Source organism: Quercus robur, chromosome 5, assembly GCF_932294415.1.
Source record: "Quercus robur chromosome 5, dhQueRobu3.1, whole genome shotgun sequence".
In the NCBI taxonomy this organism is placed as follows: Eukaryota; Viridiplantae; Streptophyta; class Magnoliopsida; order Fagales; family Fagaceae; genus Quercus; species Quercus robur.
Window position 1 is genome coordinate 79204957 of NC_065538.1, and position 25092 is coordinate 79230048.

At 33.2% G+C, this 25092-nt stretch overlaps 3 protein-coding genes across 5 annotated transcripts; 2 read left to right on the forward strand and 1 right to left on the reverse strand.

Moving 5' to 3' along the window:
• Positions 1-560: 560 nt before the first annotated feature.
• Positions 561-5383, forward strand: LOC126727263 (cysteine-rich receptor-like protein kinase 10). 3 transcript variants are annotated; one of them, XR_007656195.1, is made up of 8 exons: positions 569-1500; positions 2298-2426; positions 2545-2747; positions 2946-3156; positions 3295-3532; positions 3974-4124; positions 4205-4971; positions 5087-5383. XR_007656195.1 is itself a non-coding variant. In XM_050432847.1 (7 exons), the coding sequence occupies exons 1-7, from the start codon at positions 714-716 to the stop codon at positions 4511-4513; spliced, it is 2028 nt and encodes a 675-aa protein (XP_050288804.1). In that variant the 5' UTR covers positions 569-713; the 3' UTR covers positions 4514-5383. The 3 variants fall into 3 exon arrangements, 1 of the variants encoding a protein (XP_050288804.1); XR_007656196.1 differs by lacking the exon at positions 5087-5383 and having other exon boundaries at positions 561-1500; positions 3295-3525; positions 4205-4345; XM_050432847.1 differs by having other exon boundaries at positions 4205-5383.
• Positions 5384-6337: 954 nt separating this feature from the next.
• On the reverse strand, positions 6338-8105 carry LOC126727270 (F-box protein At5g49610-like). Its single transcript, XM_050432853.1, has one exon. The coding sequence runs from the start codon at positions 7707-7709 to the stop codon at positions 6510-6512; it is 1200 nt and encodes a 399-aa protein (XP_050288810.1). The 5' UTR covers positions 7710-8105; the 3' UTR covers positions 6338-6509.
• Positions 8106-21824: 13719 nt separating this feature from the next.
• Positions 21825-25064, forward strand: LOC126727271 (sulfite exporter TauE/SafE family protein 2-like). The gene is made up of 4 exons (XM_050432854.1): positions 21825-22759; positions 23936-24070; positions 24170-24316; positions 24412-25064. The coding sequence occupies exons 1-4, from the start codon at positions 21875-21877 to the stop codon at positions 24718-24720; spliced, it is 1476 nt and encodes a 491-aa protein (XP_050288811.1). The 5' UTR covers positions 21825-21874; the 3' UTR covers positions 24721-25064.
• The last annotated feature ends 28 nt before the right edge of the window (positions 25065-25092 follow it).

A 25092-nucleotide genomic window follows, 5' to 3' on the forward strand; every position in this document is an offset into this window, starting at 1 on the left:
AACTAACCTTACAAAAACTGAACTATATAAGCTAAAATCTATACCGTGAGTTGTAGATCTTGAATGCTTTAGGACTTCCTACGTCTGGAGAGAGAGAGTTTGCAGAAACCGTGGCTTTATATTTCTTAACTTGAGAGAGGGGTAAGGTTGCTAGGGTTTTGTAGATCTTGAATGCTTTAGGGCTTCCTACGTCTGGAGAAAGAGAGAGTTTGCAGAAACCGTAGCTTTATATTTCTTAACTTGAGAGAGGAGTAAAGTTACTAGGGTTTTGAGGAGTTATAATTTTTATTTATTTATTATTTTTAAAATATTGTGCTTTTTTAAATATTGTGCTGACGTGGAAAATTGTGGTGCCAGCAAAGGCTTCGGTTTTATATATATATATATAGATTTGAGTTTCGGGCCGCCTTCTCATTTTTAAACCTTAAGGCTTTGAATCTTTCAATTAAATGTAGGGATTAAAATGTGTACACATTGGCATTTTAAAGTGAGAGAAGGAATCTAATTTACACAAGCTAGCCAAAGAAACAGTCAAAAGATCAACTCCAATTACATCATATAACTTCTAATATACTACTTGAATAATTAATTTTCCTTTTATGAATAGTTCTTGAGATCGAAATTATTTCTAATGGATAATCAGCCATTTCTTAAGCCTATGTTCATGTACAAAGACAAAGTTTCTGTTCAAGCCTGGGCGAATAGGAGGTAAAATGTTTTCCCTCCACAACACCACAGCCTTTCCGTTAATATTGTTTGCAGTGTTTTCCCTTACAAGCTCTATTAATTCCCAGCCAACCTATAATGACAACATATGTTTAGATCAATCAAATCAAACCACCAACGCTAATTATCAATCCAACCTCACAGTCCTGTTGAATTCTTTATCATCTAAAGCTTCCCAAAACTACAGCTTCTACAACGATAGCTCTAATATTGGCATCTATGGACTCTTTCTCTGCCGAGGCGATGTTTCTAATAGTACCTGCCAAAGTTGTGTCAGCTATGCCACCCAAGACATCACAACTCGGTGTCCATCTAATAATAGCGCAATCATATGGTACGATGAATGCATGTTACGCTATTCCAATGTTAATTTCTTTGGACAGGTACAAACTTCTCCAGGGGTACTCATGTGGAATGTCGGGAACACAACCTCACCTGATCAGCCCAACTTTAGCGCAGTTGCTCTAATGAACATTCTAACAGGGACAGCAGTAAATGACGATATGTTGTTTCATGATGGGAATTTGACAGCAAGTAATGGATCCAATCAAACTTATGGGTTGGTGCAGTGTACTAGAGATATCAATAGTAGTGGTTGCAGCAGTTGCTTAAGCCTGTTGATCAAGGATGCTGAGAGTTGTTGCCAATCGAAAATAGGGTTGCGTATCATAACCCCAAGTTGCAGTATAAGGTATGAGACCTACTCTTTCTTTCAACAACCACCAGTGCCGCCGCCTTCAGCACCAGCACCACCGCCCCCACCTCAATCATCAGGTAAGACATGTAGATTTGTAATTTTCTTTGTTGTATGGATTGATGGTTAAGAAGAGAGTTTGAACAAATATATGTACTAATTGAACTACAAGACTCTTTTCTCTCTCTCTCCCCTCACCCCCACCCCGGCCTATGGAAGGGTTTGTGGAGAATTATTTGGTATATGTGAGTGAGGTGAACAAAGAAATCTTAGGATCCTCTCCACAAATGAATCTATATAATGTTTTTGGATTAAATGTTATAAATTTAAAATAATTTTTAGTACCACATCATTTACATCAACTGTTGAATTTTCATAAACTGAAAATTTTTAATCCTTTGAATGAAAATATCAACAACTTGGCGTATTGGTTGAGATAACAATTATCCACTTCATTTCTGTGTGCCAAACAGGCGTAGAGTATTCGTCTTAGATGATCAATTTCATTATTTAGTGTTCCAAATGATAAAAACTGTAGTAAACCAAACAAAATTATTTAAGAAGGACCTGAATGAAAGGGAAATTTTTTTCTAAACAGAAGGCTAAAGGATAATAGCTGTTTTAGAACTGCTGGGAAGTAATTGGCATACAGAAGCTAGGTAAACATCCATTCAAACTCACAATCACAAACATGAAGGTTTTAGTCTACAACTTGAAGAAGTTCTTTGTGTTTACTTCTGTACTTACATATTTGTCTTATATGTGATAGTTTGGGGCTTTGGGCAGCTTATGTCCTTACAATTATTCATATATCGTTGATTCATCGACTTACAATTACTTTAAGCAAACTTAGGCTGATTTCTATGATGAGCAACAGGAGATGGAGGAAAGAAGACAAAAAAGACAGTAATCATTACTATATCATCACTTGCATCAATTGCAATAGTTGCAGCTGTCTTGGGTTTCTGGTATTATTCATCATCAGACAGGAGGAAAAGAAATTTAGGTAGATTCAGTTTAGCCAATCTTTCAAAATATTTGATTTTTTTTTTTTTTATAAGTTCTATTAAAATTTGTATTTCTATATTTTCATTAATTTTTGTTTTATCTAATTTATTACTCAGATGGAGATAAAAGCCAAGAAATTCCATTACGAAATAATTTAGCAGGTTCACTTTCAATGCACTTAGACTATAGTATCTATGGAAGGGATGATGACAACAGAGGAGAAATGAATTACTTCAATTTAAGTACAATATTGACTGCTACAAACAATTTCTCTGATGCCAGTAAGCTTGGAGAAGGTGGTTTTGGCCCAGTGTACAGGGTAAAAAAAGCATAGTAATTAATATATATTATTCATCTTTAGAAATTATTGGATCGTTTGCATTTGAAATTAATATATAGCAATAATTAGGATCATTTGATTTCCGGAGAAATCACCTTAACGTTGTAACATGTAGCAGAGTATGTCTACCAATACTATGTGATCATTTTTTGCTGATGAAGTTTAAAATGCATCCAGGGCAAGTTGATTAATGGGAAGGAAATAGCAGTTAAAAGGCTTTCAATGAAATCAAAACAAGGTCTTGAAGAGTTCAAGAATGAAGTGATTTTAATTGCAAAACTTCAGCATAGGAATCTAGTAAGGCTCTTGGGATGCTGCTTGGAAGGAGAAGAAAAACTTCTAGTCTATGAGTACATGGCCAACACTAGTCTTGATGTCTTCTTGTTTGGTTTGCTCTCTCTCTCTCTCTCTCTCTCTCTCTCTCTCTCTCTCTCTCAAACACATACACAGCATCATTTATTGTAGGAAATTATATGGAAAAAGTGTCCTATATGAAAGAAACTTTTGCCCCATTATTACAATACAGATCCAAAGAAATGTAAAGAACTAGACTGGGCTAAACGTACAAGCATTGTCAACGGGATTGCAAAAGGACTTCTCTATCTACATGAGGACTCTCGGCTCAAAATCATCCATAGGGATTTGAAAGCAAGTAATGTTTTGCTAGATGATGAAATGAACCCAAAGATATCAGATTTTGGCACTGCTAGGATTTTTGGGGGCAATCAAATAGAAGCCAACACAATCAGAGTTGTGGGTACATAGTAAGCATTCCCTTCATAAATTTTATTTCCACAATCACTAATATGGACAAATTGTTAAGACATGATCAAACAAAAGTTTGGTCCCTCACGTACATGTTATGGGAAAGGGGAGGTTCATTTGATTTTCCACTCTACATTTTGCAAATTTTGTTTTAAACTCATTAAAAAATTTAGCAGTAAAATCATGTGGAAAACTCTACAATGTCAATAGTGATTTAAAGTAAGAACTGTGAGAAGAGGGAATTGCAAAGGAAGAAAGCCAACTTAAGAACTGTGAGAAGGGGAAATTGCAAAGGAAGAAAGCCAACTTTCCCAAGTCATGGTTATGTCAATGTAACTTATGCTCTTAAAGATAGTATATTACATTTAGGATAATTTTTCTTTCATTCTTTTACTGTGATTGAAACCATATTGTATCATAATACATATTTTTTCCCATAGTGGATACATGGCGCCAGAATATGCAATGGAGGGACTATTTTCAATAAAGTCTGACATATATAGCTTCGGGATTCTACTGCTAGAAATTGCTAGTGGAAAAAAGAACAGCGGCTTCTATCATCCAGAGCGTGAAGAAAGCCTTCTGTCATATGTACGTCTCTTTTCCATATCTTTTGAGCTCAAATTATGTTTTTTCTTATTATTGTGAACTAAAAATAAATTTACCAATAGGCATGGCGATTATGGAATGATGGCAAAGGACTGGAATTTATAGATCAGACCATAGTTGATACTTGTCCTATAAGTGAGGTACTGAGATTGATCCATATTGCATTGTTATGTGTTCAAGAAGATCCTAATGATAGACCTACCATGTCAATGGTCGTACTCATGCTTGCAAGCAAATTGATAAACCTTCCTCAACCATCAGCACCTCCATTTACAGTAAGTAGATTTACCATGTTTGATCAATATTCAACAGTTGGCACCGGCTCAGGATTTGTCACATCTGATCTGTCTTCAACAAGTGCTTCTTGCTAGTGAAGAGATTAACTGGTGCATTTCATTTTAACTACAAAATTTCCTTGTTAGAAGCTTCTTCAAGCAGGGGATGCATCATCTTCATATTTCTATTTTTGAACTAGTTCTCAGGGGAATTAGATTGAATTACCACATATACAAAATTATGCAATACAAACTCACAAAGGAAAAGATGACAAACATCAATGGACTGAATCATGTGATATGATTTTGACAATAAATATTTCAAAATTTGTAACCTAATATAGCATCAAACCAATATTTGAAGTCAAATACAGGAAGATGTGGTCATTGGAAATAATATGCAAAAGGGAAAGACTTACTCCCTTGGCTATCCAAAATCATTGCTTGCATTACTAAGTGCTCTCCGAAATTCCTTGTAAATGGGGATTGTTTATTGTGGCTGGAGGAATAAATGAGCCCTGGTGAACTTATTATATTCTGCACCCTAGCATCAGGTACAACTATTTGGTTATTCTGTTTGTCATTATAAGTTTCTCTATGGGTTCTTTCTTATCAACCTTGATATAATTTTGACCTGATTGTTGCTCACACCTTTTTCCTTGGAGGCAGAATTGCAAAAGACAAGAGATCAGAAGTCCAATGTATGCCATAGAGGGATTATTCAAGGAAACAAGCATCAATTAGAAGTTAGAAGTAAGAAGTTTGAAAGAAGGCATAATTATAAAATATTTTGATTACAATAGACAACAATGACAATGACATATTATGAACCTTAATAGTTGAATCTCAATTCAAGGAGATATAACATGTTAAAAGGAATTTGAAACTCTGACCATTAAACAAGGGATGAGCTATATCCAAGCAATCCAAAAAATAGTCTGAATGAATTTTATTTATTTTATTTTTTACTGTATTTTATTGGTGACTAGTAGGATAAACGTTTTTTGGGAGGACGAATGAGGAAAATTCAAAACAAACCAAGAAAAGATAGTTCAAAAGAGTGCAACCTTCACACAACACAAGCAAAAAACATCTGCAAGACATAGAAACAACCAACGCAGCTACTCTAAACCAGAACGCAACACAAACAGAATAGCTGCAAAAAGCTATTCAAAGAAATGCAGCTTACCACTGTGGTGGCCCATTAATTTCAAGACACCAATACAATCCTTAATGCTTATGATTGAACATGGGTTGCATGAGTAGTTCACTGAGCCTCCTGACAACAGTATCAGACCCAAAGGACAGTTAATAACCTAAACTAGGAAGAGGATAATGTCCAATATGAGGGCTTCAAAATTAAATAATGGTTTTGCATCAGAAGATGGGTATATGTGATCTTGAAATTTCAGAGTTTTGTATGCCTGGAGGAGTACCAGAATGTCATCAATTGTCTTTAGCATTCCTACCAGTGCATGCTCTGCAATTATGAGGCCCCTGCCTCCTAATTTCCTGCATTAAACTAGGTTTATATATACATTCAGACTGTGTCTCTCAATCATTTCCATCTGAGTTTTTTAATGACAATTTCTTCTTAAATTTTTACATATTAATCACTCACAAAACTTGGGTTATTAAAGAATACTTGCATATAGAGTGCGGCAGATCAGTGCAAGTGCCACAGCAAACTGCATTACCTCAAAATTGATAGAAGCCCTTTTCTGAGTTCCATTTCCTATAATTATGTAAACCCAAGAGATTATGAGATAATTCTAATTTCAATTCAAGGTACAGGCAAAATAAGATGCAATAATGTACATTAGATCAGTATCTATGAACATAAATAGACAAGTTGGTTTGATTAAAGCCTCAGTCCTAAATGTTGACAACAATTTTAGAGGTACAAGAGACTTTACAAGATGAGTTAACTGGAACCCACAAAAGGCTTCTCATTAATGGACATGAACTAAAAGGTGAGATTCAAAATGCTATCAAACATTAGAGACTAAATTCAAATTTTGAATTCTTAGAGACTAAAATCAAACTTAGAGACTGATTTACATTTTAAAACCCAAAAATATATATATAAATCCTAATAGAGTGGCAGCTCTCTATGCGGATTCAATGGCACCAAACTCATTGAGTAGGGTAGCACCACTGGACAAAACATAATATGTGGACCCAACTTAGAAAGTGAACAAGCTTGCTTCACACTGCATGTCTCAATTTCATAAAGATACAACTTGGTAGACACCCTAAGTAACAACAATCCGTCTTTAATCCCCAATGGAACCATCCATGGCTCCATATGATAAGTCACTGCTTCCGTCACTCTTTGATGCAGATTGTAAAACCGCGGATGCTCTTCTTCAATTTCCTGCAGAGATTTTGAGTGTTTGAGAGTCCATTTGGATTCAAAAAAATCTTCAAGGAACCATATGTGAAGTCCTTTTTCAGAGACCATTGCATAATGCATTCGCCCTTCAGAATCTCCAATGCATGCCTGAGGGATGGTCTCAAATTCCATCGCGGGGATTGGTACTGAAATTAACCAAGATAGCTCCTTCTCTACATCATATGTGAGCACTTTATCTCCATCTGTTCGCCAATGTAAAATCCCTCCAACATAGACACTGTTGTTCTGGACTAAATTGTTATTGCAGTGGCAGATCTCATTTGATTTTGTCCATGCCCCAGTTTGGAATGAATATACTTCAAAAGTATAGCAGAAGTCCTCCTCCTCAGTCTCCAACTGCCTGACTCTAACCAGTTTGAATTTAGTAGAAATGTCTATGGGATCCCGAGTTGGGTCAAACGCCAATCCTATGGTGCTAAGATTGTCAAGTGCAGCAGTTGATTGTAATTTAATCCACTCCTTTTTTGAGGGATTGCACACATAGACAACAGGGTCTTGAGCTTGATCAGGAAAGCAACTCCGGCAACATACAATCCCATTGCATGATGCTAACATCACTACATCCTCAGGAAGGAAATCAAACCCCTTTTGCTGCACTTTTTCATCACTGTCACCTTCACCTTCAACTTGTGATTCAACAACAGGAATGTAGCTAACTGTTCTGATGTCTTCATTGCACCACTGATACTTCCCTTGGAATATGAATCCCGATACGGTAGGCTTTTGCTTTTGTAATTGACTCTGGATGAAGGACCGGTCGGATATAAGCTTGTACCAACCTTTAGAAACGCACTTAAATCGAAGAAGAGTCTTTGAAGGCAAACGACATAGGATATTAGAGGGAATATCACTGTTCAAGAATTCAAGATTCTCCATTTCCTGAAATGAAATTCACATAACTTTGAGGAACAATTACTACAAGATATACAGACAAGACAAAAGTAGTGAGATCCATTTTAGCTACAATACAAACTAAGAAAGATGAGCAACAGAGACATTAGCAATCTATTAGTCTATGCAACTTAATATTGAAACCACAGGAAAATATTCAAACACTACTGTTACATTAGTAAGTGTATCATCATCTATACTAAAAGAACCAAAACCACTAGTATAAAAAGGTAATCCTGTGTTGCCCATAAAATTTTTAATAATAAAAAATAATAAAAAAAAAAAGGTTTTTTAGCGAGGCTTTTGAAGCTGACTGAAAATCCAGAGGCAAATGTAAGAACAATGAAGGTCCAGAAGTCCATGGAATTTAATATTGAAACCACGGGAAAATATTCAAACACTACTGTTACATTAGCAAGTGGGTCAGCTATATACTATAAGGGCCAAACCACTAGTATAAAAAATTAAAAAATGCAAATCCTATGTTGCCATAAAATTTTTAATATTAAAAGCAAGGTTTTTAGTGAGGCTTTTGAAGCTGACAAAAAATCCAAAGGCTGCTACCGTTAGTTTTCAATGCAATCCATCAAACTAAAAAACCATTGAAAAAGAAGGAAAGAATAGAGCAAATAGTGATCTTTTCCTGTTTTCCCTTATTCATTTCCTCATAATCATTAAGTAGTACCTTATACAACTTTTTCAAGAATATAAATAAAGAAGATATTAGGAAGACAAAAAGAAAAAGATGCAAGCATGAACATGAATATGATGAGCATGAGCAATGAATGCGAATGGTTTAATTGTTCTTATGTCAAAATTCTTACCCGAAATGCAAGAAGAAATTAGGAAGAACAAAAGAGAAAAAAATAAATGCAAGAATGAATATGAAATGTTTGATTGTTGTTATGTAAAAAAAACTCTTACCTCAAAAAGCCACCTCTCAATTTCTCTGTGGTGGACTCAAGACTCTCAGACTGTGACTAATAACAGACTAGTGAAAATGGAAAGAAGATGAGGCAGAGACAGTGTGTGCGTTTGTTATTGTTTTTTTTTTTTTTTTTTTTTTTTGAGAAAGCGTTTGTTATTGTTAGTATTATCATTTACTGTTGGCATTTGGCACTGTCCACTTTTGCACGCACTGTTACTGTTCCGTAGCGCAGAGCAAGGAACGTAGCAAATGTTGCACTGGCACTCTCTCTTGACCGCTTTATTCTCCGTACAATCTGATGGCCACTCTTGTATTCTATTGTCATTTTGCAACTTTTGCTTTTTGTATACACTATACATGCCACTGCATCCGATCCATCTCGTTTTGCATGCACTAACACCCATTGCACCTTGCTTTTCTTTGTTTTGACTCCAATTTTTAAATTTCTCCTCGTATGTTTTTTTGTCAAAATCAAGGCAATTTTATTGCCACCTACCTACATGGTAGTATTAATGTTGGTCCACATGAATGAATACAAGGATTTGTTGCACATGTACCACGCTTGCTTATAAATTAAAAACGAGTATCAAACAAATACTTTGTATACATTTTTAATGAGGGCTGATGATTGATTACACATCAGTGTGTGGCGTGTGCACACGCCACGTCGGTTGAAATTGTGTATTTAAAACACAATTTCATTTAAATCGAATCACAATTTTTAATTAAATTGTGAAATCCTATTTTTAAGACGCAGTTTCAAAATTATAAAAAGAACTCTTAAACTAAAAAATGTGTACAATAAGATGTGTGCAACAAACATTAATAAAATTTCTTTTACTAATGCCAAAAATCATAAAAAAAGAATTCTTAAACTAAATAATTCTATTTATATCAATATCTTTATATAATGTATAGACAAAAAATAGTTAGGAGAGGGTGATCAATGTGGCTTCCCTATTTATATTAATATAGTTGATCAATTAATATCATCTTCAAATCTATATAATATCTAAAAGTTAAAGAGTAGTATTTATTGTTTCTATGCTCCCATTAAGCCACATCAATATAGTATTTCAATCTAACTGGTCCACTTCAGCCTATTTCGATCCATCCTGGTCTACTCAATCCACTTCAGTCCATTCGATCTAGTCTTATTCTATCAAATTCATTCCATTTGGTCTAATCAATCCAATTCGGTCGATTTCATTCCAATTCAATCAATTTTAGTCCACTTGGGTCCATTCAATCCAATAATTCTATTTCAGTCTATCATGGTCCACTTGGGCCTACTCAGTCCAATTTGGTCTGCTATGGTCCATTTCATTCCACATGGGTCCACTTCAATCCACTTTGGTTTGCTTCGGTACAATTAGGTCCATTTTGAATTAATTGGTCCGTAAATTGATAATTTTTGTAAGTTGCTTTTTCAATTTTTGGCTCAAAAAAAATTTTTCTTAATTTTTGGGTTGAAAAGTATGAATTTTTTTTATTTGGACCAAACTCTTTAGTTTTTGGATTTTAAAAAAAAGGCAATAGAAATTAGAAATATGAGTCTTAAAAATCTAATAAAAACTATGAATATTCACAAGATTAGCTTATATTTGGGGATTATAAGATTAGCTTAAAATTCAAGTTTCAAAAAACTATTTAAATATAGTTTTTTGTTTTGCAAGCCATAAAATGGTGGGTTCCACAGTTGAATTTATTGTTTCACTAATATTTTCTAAATACAATTTTCAAAAAACTATATCCTATTTTCCTGATTTAGAATAGGATTTTGAAAACGACTAACGGTTGTTTTCATAATATAGAATTTTTTTTTTTAATAACATAGTTGTAAATAAGTTGAAAACAATGGAACTTACATATTTGTCCAAACTTTTATATCTCATAAATTAAGGAGCTTATCTTTACTACAAAAAGAATTTTCACACTTCAAATTTGAAACTTATCATAAAAAAAGTACATTTTAAAACTTGTTCTTAAAAGTAGGAGCCAAACACGTATAATATAAAAATTATTTTCTAAAAAATATTCTTAAGTTCAATTTTTAAAAAATTGTTTTAATACTGTTTTGAAAACAAAAACAAAAATCTTCATACCTATCAGACCCTAATACATGCATTATTTAACCTACAAATCACATTATATTTTTTAAACCAATACTCTGAAGGCATCTATTAACTTTTTCTAATTAGTAATTTATTATAATTTTTTTAAAAATAAATTTGTAACATTGTGCAGAACATCACCTAGTTTTTACACAGTGATTCTGGAATTTTCAACCAAATATTCAACTTTAGATCTTTGCTTTTAGTCCGCAGCAAGCTACAGAAATGACATTGCGAAATGCATATTAATTTTAACCCAAAAAAAAAAATGCATATTAATTGGTGGGTCAAGGAGTGCAAAGCTATTTGGCCTTTTAGCCTGAATTAGAAAGAAAATTCATCAAAGCAACAATCGTTCATTCGTTTGTAAGAAATACAGTAATTAAGAATTAAGAAAGTGATCTTCTAGCTTTTACAACTCATATACGCACTTTAATAGAGTCCTTTCATAACGCCGTGTAGACAAGTTATCAAAATCCAAATCATGCTGAAACTTTCATGCTTGGAATTAGGGATTTACTGTTTTATATATACTTAAAAGTTCCCACATACTAATACATTAAATAAAATTTAATTTTTTACTCTGATAAAACTGTCTCATAGCTCTCACACTCACTAAAGTTACACATTAATCTAGGATTAATACACACACATCTATGCTTCTTTCCTATCAATGTGGGATTATACCACTTTTGATAGGGTTAGTGATGACTTACTGCACCTACTTATGATTTTAACCATGGGACTTCCACCCAAAAAAAAAAAAAAAATAGAAGAAAGAAAAGAAGAGAGTGAGACAAAATTACAATTTATCTCTTTATGATTTGACCCTATCAGTATCACAATTTATTTTAAAAACTCCGCTTCTGATGATAGTTCTTTGTTATCAAACTAAGACATCAATCGGTTTTTAGTGTAAGCAGAGATTAAACCTCAAATCTCTTATTCAATCATCAGAGATTTTACCATTTGAACTAACTAAAACTCACAATTTTAAAAACTTTGAAGTAGTAGTGTTTCACCCAAAATACCCTAATAAATTTTTGTGATCCAAACCTTTTTTTTTTTTTTTTTTGAATTTGATTTTTACAACAACGATAAGGAAGTAAGAATTTAAACTTTAGGTCTTCTAATAAAATAGAACAGATTATGTCACTAAATCATAAAACTCTTGACTTTATTTTAATACAAATTTTAGTAATTCAAAAATATAACAATTAACAAATCATGTGTGACTAAATTGTAATTGTATTGCACCAAATCATAAGGGGATAATTGCTTTGTTGAAAATTTTCATTTCATGAATTAAGTCACAGACTTAACAAGCCAATGGTTAATCGTTGTGAATGTGATTATGATTTTTATCATGTATAAAACTTTTCCTGTTGTCTTTATAAATTTATTAAAACTTTTTTTTTTTTTTTTTTTTGGAGAAACTTTTGGGAATCAAATTTATTACAACTAAACGCAGTCATTTGGAGAGAAAAACAAAAATAGATATGAATATGAAATGTGTACTTCCTTCTTAAAAATCCATATATATAGACCGTTCAGAATCAGAAAAACAAAAACAAAACACTCCTTAGTCCATTAGTCCATATATTTAGACCCAATAGCCATCTATTTAGACTATTCCAATTTCAAAGAGGTCCTGTCCTGGGGTGATGCACGATACAACATTTATTGTTTTGTTACTCTGAAAGATTAAAATCCACAAATTTTAGCTAAATTTGATATGCACTTTCAATTTTATAATTGCTCAATCTTAAGTTCTTAACCCATTGGGCATGTAAAAGGGAAAAAGTTCTGTTTATATTTATTATCGGTTTGATGAGAATAGGTGTATTCCAACTTGCTTGTTGGTGCTTCTCTCCTTCTTTCCTTTCCTTTTCATTTCTTTTCATTTCTCCCTTTGTCTCTTATAATGATGTTGTTGGCCTGCTTTTATTTTAAGTGCAAGTGAAATATAAAGACTTTAGACTTTCAGCCGAATTTTGATGATGCTTCAATTCAAAGTTTCAAACTTCTATAGTTATTATCATTTCCTCCAACTATTCCCCCGTACTGTATCAACGTTAACAAATTTAAAAGGTGGTCACAATAATAATATCCTCTAAAAATTTTATCTCATATAGTAGTTATATGTTTAACGTCCCTCTCATAGAAAAGGATTTTATATGAAACTGCCAACACATCTGTAAAAAGATTGTTATATATAATACCAGTGAACTAGGATCCTATGATATGAGGGAGGTGAAAAAAGAGAGGCTCACATGTGGCATCTTACTTAGATAATTGATCCTAATCTTTAGTTGCCTACCACAAAATCCATCTTTAGATCTTGGAATCTAAAGAATTAGGTTGGTATTCAATAAAGTTTCACGATCAAACAATTGGCACAAAACATATCTGAAGCAATAATTTAAGTTGAAATAACAAAGAAGAAAATGCTAATTAGAAAATTAATGGATTGACCGATATCTCATTTCTCAATGGCTCAAGTCTTTTTCAACACCCCCTCTCTCTTTTTGTTGTAGATAAGCTTTTCCTTTTGTTTTGTTTTTAAAGTTCTTGAATGTTGTCAATAGGTTTAGGCCTAGGCAAGTGGACAAATATAAGAGTGAAAGAAATCTAACTGTATCCTCATAGATTTCAAAGCGTACAAAAGTTAAATTTCATAAATGACAAGTAGGAAGAAAACTATCACAAGGATGACATATTCCTAGTAATCTTATAACTTGTATGGTAACTATTGAATAGAAATCTTCTTTTTTGATGAGATATTGAATAGAAATCTTTGTCCCAGTTGTTTGTATTTCACTTTTGCTTTATCACTCATGTAACTTTCTACTTGTCTTAACTTTTTTTCCCATTTTAAACATTGGTTATTTTATAGAATAGAAAAAACAAAAACAAAAATCAAAAAACAAGTATATAAAAATTGTGATTGTTTGACTCTAAAGTAAAATATAAAAAGTGAGACAGAATTTTTTTTCGGTGAATAATAATATTTTTTCCCCAGTTTGTTCAAAAAGAGCATCTTTAACATGATTTAGGTTTGATTAAAGACCATGCTTGTTGATAAAAATAAGATGTTTTTGAGTTTTTCCCATTTTAAAATGTATATATGATTTATGGCTAATTAAGAAAACAAAAACAAAACAAGAAAATTCAACACATGTATATTTTTTTTTCTATCAAAAAAAAAAAAACATATGTATATTTTGGTGAGTTCTGGCCGCTTTTGGTCACTATCACTTTTTGGTCACTTTCACATGTTCGCCAACTAAACCAACCAATATATATTTATTTAGATAACTTATAATATATATTTTAGCGCTTATAACTTACTAATGAAGGCCGAGAGTTTTATAGCTCAAGTAGCTCAAGGACATTTTGGTTCCAAACATATTTGGAGTCTTGGATTCCAATCATTAATAAGAATATGACATTTGTAATTATTATGAGTAATGCATTGTGTGTAATAAAGCACATATCATTTTTTTATAGGTAATTCAAGTCCCAGGCTCCAAACATGTTTAGAGCCAAACATTTTCCATATTTCAGGGTTCAAATTCCCTCTATTCCATTGTTGTAAGAACAAAATTTGACTATCAATTAGTTTCTAGTCAATAGTTACAACTCCCACTAATTGAATTTTAATATGATTAACGTAAAATTATAACCCCAAACTCTAATTTCTTTTCTCTGCAAACCCTAACTTGGACCCTCCCTATTTTTTCCTCCAAGGCCAAGGTGAGTCCCTTCTCTCTCTATCACTCTAATTTCTGGGTTTAATTTTGAGTTTCACATTTTATTCTGTTTGGGTTTGTTATTGTTTCTCTAATATGATTATATGCTTCTTTATCTTAATTTATTTTGTTTGGTTGCTAACCGATTGTAGGCACTTTCGGTCGGTACAATGTGATTTGTGTTTGTTTGTGGATCAACTTTGGTAATTGCAAAATGGCAAATTAATCCAAAACCCTCGGTGCATTGTAAGAATTCCCCCTCCACGTTAAGTTAACCTAACCCAACTCATACGAACCCTAACAATATCATTATTATCATTACGCAAATAAACAATGGACTCTGCACTAATAATTAAGAAAAAAAAGTAACGATGGATATTATATATTATTCACTATGAAGATTAGGAAGACCATTGATCATTCTCAATTAGTGGGCAAATTAAGAGGAGAGCCTACCAACAATTGCCACTCACATACGCGTGGTATGTGTATGGCTCTTGAGGTGTCACCTTGCGTTATTTAGTCATGTGCGCACTTAGGCTTTGGTCCTTTTTGGAAGTTAAAGGCGGCGATACAAACTTGTCAAGATCAAAATGATTTATTTGGTATATAAAAAGTTAAAAGTAGCAAGAATGAAACCCGATGCAATTGTAGCAAGAACACCAACATGGAATAGAGAGTCACATCGATATCCTTGATAATTCTCCACTTGATTTTGTCTCATAATTCGTTTTATCCGACAAAAAAATGCTTTCTTTTGATTAATCTGGAGTAAAAGTTAGGACAAGTAAATTTTATCACGATGTGAATTGTTCACAACGACTTCTAGTTGAAGTCCACTCTTAATTGGCTCAGCCTGTTGGGAATTTATCCACAAATAACTTGATTTCTTTTGAATTTTCTAGATGTGAAAATTATAAAATATATATTTCTTATTATAAAATTTTGAGATTCCTTGTCAAAGAATAATGCTGTACTTCTTGTCCACCAAGTAAAAGGAATTGGAACTTAAAATACCATAACGTTGTGTTTAGATGTGGCATTTGTAGCTGGAATTTGAGATAGATCCATCATGTTTAAATTTCGTTAGCCATAAATTCTGAGTTTGACCATAGCAGGATAAGGACATTCAAAATTCTGCGATAATTTTGAGGCAGAATTTGTAAAGCCAAAATTCTGGCTGCAAAATCCACCTATTGATCTGCTGAGGTATCATTTTTCAATTAAATTTGGTCCTCTCTTATGGTCCGTGAACTTGCCACCGTTGGAAATCCTATATATGCTCCCAAAGAAGTACTTTTTTTGACAATCTTCATCTTCATCAAATGGTCCTCGATGGGTAATCTTTGCTGCAAGATCTTAACGATGGAAACCATCTTGAAAGTCGCTGCTCCCGTCACAGATGGAAACCCAGCCCCAACAAATTGAACCCCATAGTTGTATTGTGAATCACAGTCGTTTCAAAATACCACTGAGATTTCATGGCTCCTCTCGTAGATGAACCCCCCGATCAACAAAGGCATAACCAGGGATGACAACTAGGGTAACGATTTGAACCCACGGCTACATACTCTTAGGATTAGGATAAGACCCTTATCATAAGTGTAACGATGAACTCTTCTCTTTGTTTGAGGCTTTTTGATACTCTTAGGCCAACCATGGCCAAGATAGTGGCTACTTACCATAGGATTAGGGTTGTAGAGCTTCGAATGGCACACTATAGATGCTACATTGTCTTGTACTCTAAAGCTTTTTTTTTTTCTTTTTTTCTTTTTTTTTTTTTTTTGCTCTAGTCTTGTACTCCATGCTTAAGCCTATTGGGTATGCTCGACCATTGAGTTCGGTAGCTAGGGTTAACAAAACTGGTGATTAAGCGTCTTTTTTCACGAAGTGGCATCTAGGGTCTTTTTTAGTATTACCTTAGATTAATGCCATTGTGACCCATATAAGGTGTGGAATGGTTGATTCTAAGTGTGAGTTTGGATTGAGATGGAAAATTAAAATTATTTTACTATTCAGTTTATTTTAGTTACTATTCATGGATCCCACTACACTTTTTGATACTATTCATGGGCCTTACTGTATTATTTCAACTAATTTTTATATTTATTTACAATACTTTAAGCAATAAGTTTTCAATTTCAGCAAAATAAGCGGTATTCAAACACACTCTCAGAGTGTAAATCAAACTTTTTGATATATGATCGATTGCAATAAGGATTCAAACTCAAGAATAATTTCAAGGGACAAGGCTTTAAAAGCAAATGCCACAATTTCCCGGATCCCTTCCTAAAATAATAGTTTAGGTTGGTAGATAGGTCACCTTAGCCTCATCCTTTCCACCTACTTGTCCTTGGTTACTTCTAAGCCAAAGAGATTGGTTGAGCTAGTCCATGCCACTCCATTAGATTGTCCATCTAATAGGGTACATTAGATAAGTCACCTAATTAGATGTCCAATGCGTTAGAAGAAGTCCATGCTCTTATCCACACTAGTAAAACTTGTTATAGTGGAGAGGGATGGTGTTTTGCACTCCATAGGCCCCGTACAAAAATACAAACGAATTTCAATATAGGTACTCATTTTCATTGTTGACAACAAAATTTCATGTAACTGGTCCGACCAAGGGTGGGTCATGTCTATTCACTATACTATTTTTGTATAAGACCTGCCCACCAATAAGCTTACTAGTGTTAGACCAGTCAGGTGTACATCCACATCGAAGATCAAGTCGAGGTATCCAAAATCTGATTGCATGGATGAACCGTGGAACTAGCGTGACCCGCGCCTAACAAGTAACCAGCATGGAACAAAATACTATTATATATTCTAAACAGCTGCAATTGAAATGCAACAAGTGCCCAAAGGCCAAAAGGTGAACTGACTTCATTGAATGATTGCATCAATTTGCTTCTTCTTCTTTTTTTTTAATTTTGATTTTCAAATTATATCTTCAATTTCAATTATGTAAAACAGCCAAACTATTTGTTAAAAAAAATTGACGTTCTTTGTTTTAAATATTTGTATCCTTTCATGTTCCTTTGGTTCACATGTGAAGTGCAGAGTAGTTCTCAGTTTGTCTTCCAGGCTTTCACGTGAAGTGCAATGAATTTTCCAGGATTTCACCAATTATATGCAACATGCTTGCTGAACAAAAGTAATGGAGTAGTGAAAAGACTTGCAGACTGATTTGTCATTATAATGGCATTCCAAGTTATCATTTTAAGTTCCAATAAAATTTTGGGATTTATGTTCAACCCACTAAGTTTGTAGAATTGGAGAAAAGATCGATTGATTGTGCGTTCAGTGTACTAAATGTAATTATATATGTGTGTACTTTTTTCTTTTCTTTTTTTGAGGAAGATATATATGTGTACTTAAAAAAGAAAACTTTATCATTAAATAACAGGAAAGTGTTAATTTGATTATGATTGAAAGAGTTTTTTTCCCCTTTTTCCTAAAAAAAAAATAATTATCACTCTGCACTAAAAGATAGATTACCCAAAAGGGTCTTGTCATTAAAAAATTTGAGTCAAATTAACAGCTACTCTTAGAGCAATTATTAATAGATAGCCTTAGGACACTGGTTAAGAATCCAATTAAAGAAAGTTTTTATGAGAAAAAAAAAATAATTAATATTTTGACAACTTTTTTCATTTTCCATAAAAATGATGTCAAAACTTTCTTTAACTGAATTCTTAACCAGTGCCCTAAAGGCACTCGTTAGCATTTCCCTTATTTAATAAATCATATTAAAAAAGTTTTATCACTACTTTCATGAAAAATATAAAAAACTATCAGAAAAATTAATTGTTTTATCATTTTCCTCTAAAATATTTCTAAAAATAATTGCTAAACCAACACCATTGGAGCATTCGTTAACATTTTCCCAAAAAAAAACCTTTACCTTAACTTTTTCAGCACATTTTAAAACATGCCTTACATATTTATTATGGTATTACATTATACATATTCAGCACATTATAAAACATGCCTCTTAGGTTCCTCTAAAAAAAAAAAGGAAAACATTCCTTTTAGGTCACTCAATAAAAAAACCAAGGAAAAAAAAAAAAAGGAAAATAATTTATGGAGCTTATAGTGGATAATTATTTAAATGGTGGAATTTATAGTTTGCATTTAAGTTGATTTATTATTTTTTGGTAAGATTGATTTGTAGTTTGTACCAATAGTTATCTCCAAATTGTCATTACTTGCAAATTTACAATTCTCTAACTATTAAATCCTATGATCCTCGGGGTTTTTTTTTTTTTTTTTTGTATTTATAACGGTCACTCTTCTTGTTTAATAAATCAAGTTGTTTGAGATATGACTAATTTTTATATTTATGAATATGAAATCATGGAGTTTGGAAGAGGCATGATTAATTTGTTTGATTTTAGTAATTAGTTTTGGCACTAATAAGAGAAATTATTATTTACACCGGGAGGACTGCTGATATGGTCCTCCCTAACGAATAAGATGATGTCATCTATATAAATATATGTGTAAGTTTACTAATCAGCACAAGAAATAAAAAATAAAAATTACCAGATGATGTCATATTTGCATAAATAACAATATTTTATTGGTTGGATGGTCAGGGAGGACCATATCAACAGTCTTCCTGATGGACCTCATAATTTCTCCACTAATAGTGACAAAAGTAAAATTTAGTCCTTTAATTTAGTAATCGTGGTTTATGTTTAATACTATGATATTCTTTAAAATCTAGCATTAATGACTCTATATATATTATGGTATTACATTACACATAATTAGGAAAGATAATTAGATATATAGTTAGATGTCAATGAAATATATTTGGAAGTTTTAATAAATAAATATATATATATAATGGTATTACATTACACATATTCTTAGATTACTCTAGAAAAGGAATAACACATTCCTTTTAGGTCACTCAATAAAAAAAACCGAGGAAAACAAAAAAGGAAAATTGTATATGGAGACTATAGTGGGTAATCATTAAAATGGTGGAATTTATAGTGTGCAAAAATATAACAAGTTCCTATCCAAAAATAAATAAATAATTTTTTTTTTTAGAATCAAAATAAATAAATAATAAGTAATTAATGACCACAGAAATGACACTTTAATTTCTTATAATAATAAAAAAAGAAGACCACCACACACCTTTCCTTTGGTACGATGGTCACTCTACAAGTATATAAGTGCTTTGGGGGTGTGAGGGGTAAAGGTCGGGGTTCAAGTTTTTAGAAGGGAGCTTCACACACATATATAGTTAGATTAAGGGTGCGTTTGTTTTGGCTTCAAACCACTTCCAGAAATGTTTTTCCGTAAAAGTGGGTGTTTAGTTGTTACTGAAAATTGGGTCAAACTGAAAATGTTTTCAATGTTGACTGTAAAATAAGGGCAACGGGGCGTAAAATATTTTCCGTTGTTATTTTCACTTCAAACCATTTCCGAAGACACGCAAAGAGAGAAAGAGAGAAAGAAAGGACTCACAAACGCACAAACAAAGAGAGAGAGAGATCACGCCGTTGAACCCACGATTGTGCCGGTCAGATTGCTGTCCTCGTCCCCTCCACGCAACTGTGAGTGCTCTGTTCATCCCACTCCGGCAAAAGAAGACCCATCCCACTCTGCCGACCCATTCTTCATCGTCACTGACCCAGTGAACGACCCACCCCTGAGCCAATCAGACAACCATGAGCAACCCACCCCTAAGCCACCCCTGAGCCGACCCACCCCTGAGCTGACCCAGTGAACGACCCACTCCGTCGACCCATTCCTCATCGTCACATAGCACTGTTTGTTTCGATCTCTCTCTCTCTCTGTCACTTAAGTCCCTCTCTCACGATTGATCTTGGGATTTTGATTTTTTTGTTTTGATTTTTGTTTCTTTGATTGTTTATATATCTTGATTTTCTGTAATAATATTTGTTTGGATACTAAGAAAATGTGAGAAACATGATAAAAATGGGTTTTTTAGAGCATTTTCAGGAACACAACCAAACACTAGAAAATATTTTCCAAAACATTTTTTGGAATGCAACCAAACACTTGAAAATATTTTCCTTTCCCGAAAATATTTTCACCTGAAAATATTTTACACTCGAAAAATATTTTACATTCAACCAAACGCAACCTAAGCTAAAGTAGAATTTTTATCTTGTATCAAAAAAAAAAATTGACACTTTTAATGGTTCTCAAAAAAAAAAAAAAATGGTTTTGCCTTTTTAGCATAATATCGGCATATTCTAATTTAAACTTGTCTGATAGAAAATATTAGCCTTTGGAATCTTGAGAAGGTTGATTTTATTTTTTTCAAAAATAAAATCTCTTGTACGGCTGTACGCTAACGAACCTTAAAATAGAATTCTGCAACGAATATCCTATGGAAAAATTAACTTTTTTGTTAAGAGATTTGTTATTATTAATTTGGAATACCCCATCATTTATATCCTGACTTATAATTTTAAAGAAATGGTAGTAGTGAGTTCAAATTATAACCATTAATGAGTAACAATTTACCATCTAAAATTTGTCGTGAAAATATTATGAGCATAATATTTTTTTGTAATTTTATTTTACCACAAGAAAATAGTGAGTCCTTTCACCACAAATCTCTTCCAAACCTACCCACTATCCCACTGCTTTCTCTCTTATAGAAAGCCACTATATTCTCCCACGTCTTAAGTCTTACCATAAATTTCGCCCCCCGCAATAACTACCCTTGTATTTCTCTTCCATAAACTAGAGATAAGTAACAATTAAAAATAAAAATAAAAATAAAACCTACTTAAACTTTTTATTTTATTATTGTGACTAGTAATCACAAACAAAACAGTGGGTACAACTGGTTCCAACAATTCCTAATTAACTCTCATCCTAATCCATACTGGTCTTTCTTTAATAAAAGATCAAAGTCCATTACTCACTAAACTAGATGTTATAAAAGACTATCTCCATGGCAAGTTACTTTTTTATATATTTAACAAGCAACTATTTATAGTTTAATTAACACCTCCTAATTTTCAATACAAAATCTACGGATATATATACATATAAAGAAAGCAATTATTTTACGTGCAAACCTATATAAAATAGTTTATTTTATTTAAAATGCTTATTATTTACAAATACAGATGTACCTGTAGCACATCTATAAAAAGTGAGGCTTAAAAAAAAACTATTGGTCCTAAAAAGGTGACTAATTTCTAATTTTAAACTTAATTAAATTAGGCATAATTGAGAAGTGTTACTAGAAGCATCATAGTAATTTTTGTTTTTTTATAATTATAAATAAGCATCATAGTCATTTCATTGTCCTTTGTCTAGTCGGTGTAATCATTTCTGTCGGCTTTCTCACGAATGCCATGCAAGACTACCTCCCTGACCTTATATAAGACTCCAGATACAGTTCATCTGGAGACACAACAAGAAAGATCAAGAGGAATTCCAAAACAAATGAAGATCCATAAATTTACATGTTTCATTCTTCCTCTCATCCTTTTCATTACCATCGGTCATTCTCATGCAAAACAAACACAACCCATCTCAGAAACCCTCACAATTGACCATTTCCTCAACAAAATTTATGAATATGGGAATACTCAGCAAACAAAATTCCAAGAAACCCAACTAAAATTCGCATCTCCTATGGTTATAGCTGGTGTTCTTTCCTTCATAGCTTCCTCTATATCTAGTGCAGGCGGGATTGGTGGTGGTGGGCTTTTCATACCAATTTTAACTATTGTGGCAGGCCTAGACCTCAAGACAGCCTCAAGTTTCTCAGCTTTTATGGTCACAGGTGGGTCAATTGCAAATGTTATGTGCAACCTGTGCACCACTAGACCCAAGTTTGGTGGCAAAACTTTGATTGACTTTGATATAGCACTTTTATCAGAGCCATGTATGTTGTTAGGAGTTAGTATAGGAGTTATTTGCAACCTTGTCTTTCCAGAATGGCTTATTACCATCCTGTTTGCTACTTTTCTTGCTTGGACTACCTCAAAGACTTGTAAAAATGGTTTGTCGCATTGGAAAATGGAATCTGAAGAGCTAAGGAGAAATCGTGGTGAAAATTTGGAAAATGGGTCGGTTGAAGATGGGACTTCTGATAGTACTAAAGAACCTCTTTTGGGTATGAAAGAAGATGGCAAGTCGAGGCTTCCATGGACGAAAATTGGGATCTTAGTTTTGGTCTGGTTTTCCTTCTTCGTTCTTTATCTTCTTCGTGGCAATCGGTATGGACAGGTAAGGCTAACAATAATTTCATTGAATTTCATTTTTTAGTTTAATTTACTTTGCATATTGAGATTAAATTTGATGATTAGAAATCTATGCTCCATTTCAAACCTTTTTTTAACTTGATGGTCCATTAATTAAGTAGAATAAAAGTACTACTTGCAACCTGATGACTTCACTTTATATTATTATTTTGCAATATCAAGTGGTGGACCATTATATATGTTACTTTTGCTAAGTGATGTGTAGCTATTGTGCTTTTTTTTTAAGTAAATCTAGAGGTACAATCCTATCAATAGAATTGCATCCATGTAGTTTGGGAATTCCCACTAGCTTCGTGGTCCCTTGGTTTCAAAAACCATCACAAGGGAAATTGCATTTTGGGTCTCTTACAATATTTTATTTTTTGTAAGTTGCAACCATCTTTAAGTAAGGTTTTTCTCTACAAAGCTTAATTCAAGTTATATCTAGTTCAAAGTGTACCTATGAAATGTTAATATATATGGTCCATAGGGAACTTTTCAGAATAAAGTATATGTAGGATCTGTTTGGATACCGCTTATTGTTGAAAACTAAAAACTAAAAACATTGTAGTAAAATAATTTTTAAATGTGTGAATAGTGCCGTAGGACCCAATTTTAATGAAAATTTTGCTGAATTAGATAACTTGTGGGTCCTGTAAACAGTACATGGGACCCACTAACGGAGACACAAACACGCTGAAATGCAAACTCTCTCAATAGCAAAAGTCTCTTTCTCTAAACCAATAGAATAGAAAAGGAAAACAAATTATTTGTTATTTTAGTCAGAAGAGGATCAGCTTTAGGATATGCACACCCAAAAAGTGAGAATAGCTGTCTACTTCTTTGTTTTTTTTTTCAACTAGAATATCAATTACGACGACAAATCATTGATTAAATAAACTATTGAATTGATTTGTGAACTTTCTGGCTCTAAAAATATCAAAATCATTGATTTGTGCAAAGGTTCAAAAACCACATCCTAATTTTATATGCATAAGTTCATATATGACACACTGGTGGTGAATCTGGTGACTGTTACTTATTTTTTCCCTTTTTTCCTTTTTCTATTTGTGTGATTTACTTGTTGATAAACATATAGTAAGGATTCTCAATTTTTTTTTTCCTAGCACTCTCAACATGTGACCCTTTGAAATATGTGCAGGGTATAATACAAATAGAGCCTTGTGGAGTGCTTTACTGGGTTATCTCATCATTGCAATTACCCTTAGCTTTGATTTTCACAGCATGGATCCTATGCAAGAAGGAAAGCAATCAACATCAGACTTCTAACGACAAGGTCATTGAAAAAAATTGAAGATTGACTAATGTTGTCCATGACTTACCTGTATTAAAACGTTTATATTTCAATTTGCCTAAACTTGTACTCTTTGTTTAGGAGGAAGATCTTATTAGAGATGGACCATCAAACAAGATGATTTTCCCTTTAATGGCATCATTAGCGGGAATGTTGGGTGGCGTCTTTGGAATTGGAGGTGGAATGCTTATAAGCCCACTTCTTCTTCAAGTTGGGATAACGCCAGAGGTAACATCTAATTCCATCTTCAATCATTTTCACTTAATCATGTTTCATGTTAAACTGCCAGGAATACTTATTTTTGCTTTCATATCTTGATGCAGGTAACAGCAGCAACTTGTTCTTTCATGGTGTTCTTCTCAGCTACAATGTCGTCATTTCAGTATGTATTGTTGGGCATGGAACAGACAGACATTGCCCTCATCTTGGCCATAGTCTGTTTTGTTGCATCACTTCTTGGATTGGTAGTGGTGCAGAGAGCAATTCAAGAATATGGGAGGGCATCTCTCATTGTATTCTCAGTAAGCATTGTGATGGCTTTGAGTACCGTCCTAATGACTAGTTTTGGGGCACTCAACGTTTGGAGGGACTATATATCTGGGAAATACATGGGGTTCAAATTGCCCTGTTAAGAATAAATTTTGTAAATAGGTTCCTATAATAAGACCTCAGTTTATGGGAGGGAAACTCTCATTGTATTCTCAGTCAGCATTGTGATGGCTTTGAGTACTGTCCTAATGACTAGCTTTGGAGCACTCGATGTTTGGAGGGACTATGTGTCTGGGAAATACATGGGATTCAAATCGCCCCGTTAAGAATAACTTTTGTAAATAGTTTCCTATAATATGTTCTCAGTTGAGGGTAGTACGATATGCGTAGAAATGTGTTTTCAAATGTAATGCGGCGAGTACTAATGAAACAAATTGCAGTGAGAAATAAGAGAACTACTAAATACATGATCATGTATTTTGTGTCAGGCTTTCAATTCTGGAACTGCGTATTAA

Bases quoted from the DNA above. Each gene is read 5' to 3' on its own strand.
- LOC126727263 (XM_050432847.1), top strand. From the start codon at position 714: ATGTTTTCCCTCCACAACACCACAGCCTTTCCGTTAATATTGTTTGCA. The intron at 3,157-3,294 runs GTTTGCTCTCTC...ATTACAATACAG, and splicing joins TCTTGATGTCTTCTTGTTTG to ATCCAAAGAAATGTAAAGAA. The intron at 4,125-4,204 runs GTACGTCTCTTT...ATTTACCAATAG, and splicing joins AAGAAAGCCTTCTGTCATAT to GCATGGCGATTATGGAATGA.
- LOC126727270 (XM_050432853.1), bottom strand. From the start codon at position 7,709: ATGGAGAATCTTGAATTCTTGAACAGTGATATTCCCTCTAATATCCTA.
- LOC126727271 (XM_050432854.1), top strand. From the start codon at position 21,875: ATGCCATGCAAGACTACCTCCCTGACCTTATATAAGACTCCAGATACA. The intron at 22,760-23,935 runs GTAAGGCTAACA...AAATATGTGCAG, and splicing joins GTGGCAATCGGTATGGACAG to GGTATAATACAAATAGAGCC. The intron at 24,317-24,411 runs GTAACATCTAAT...ATCTTGATGCAG, and splicing joins AAGTTGGGATAACGCCAGAG to GTAACAGCAGCAACTTGTTC.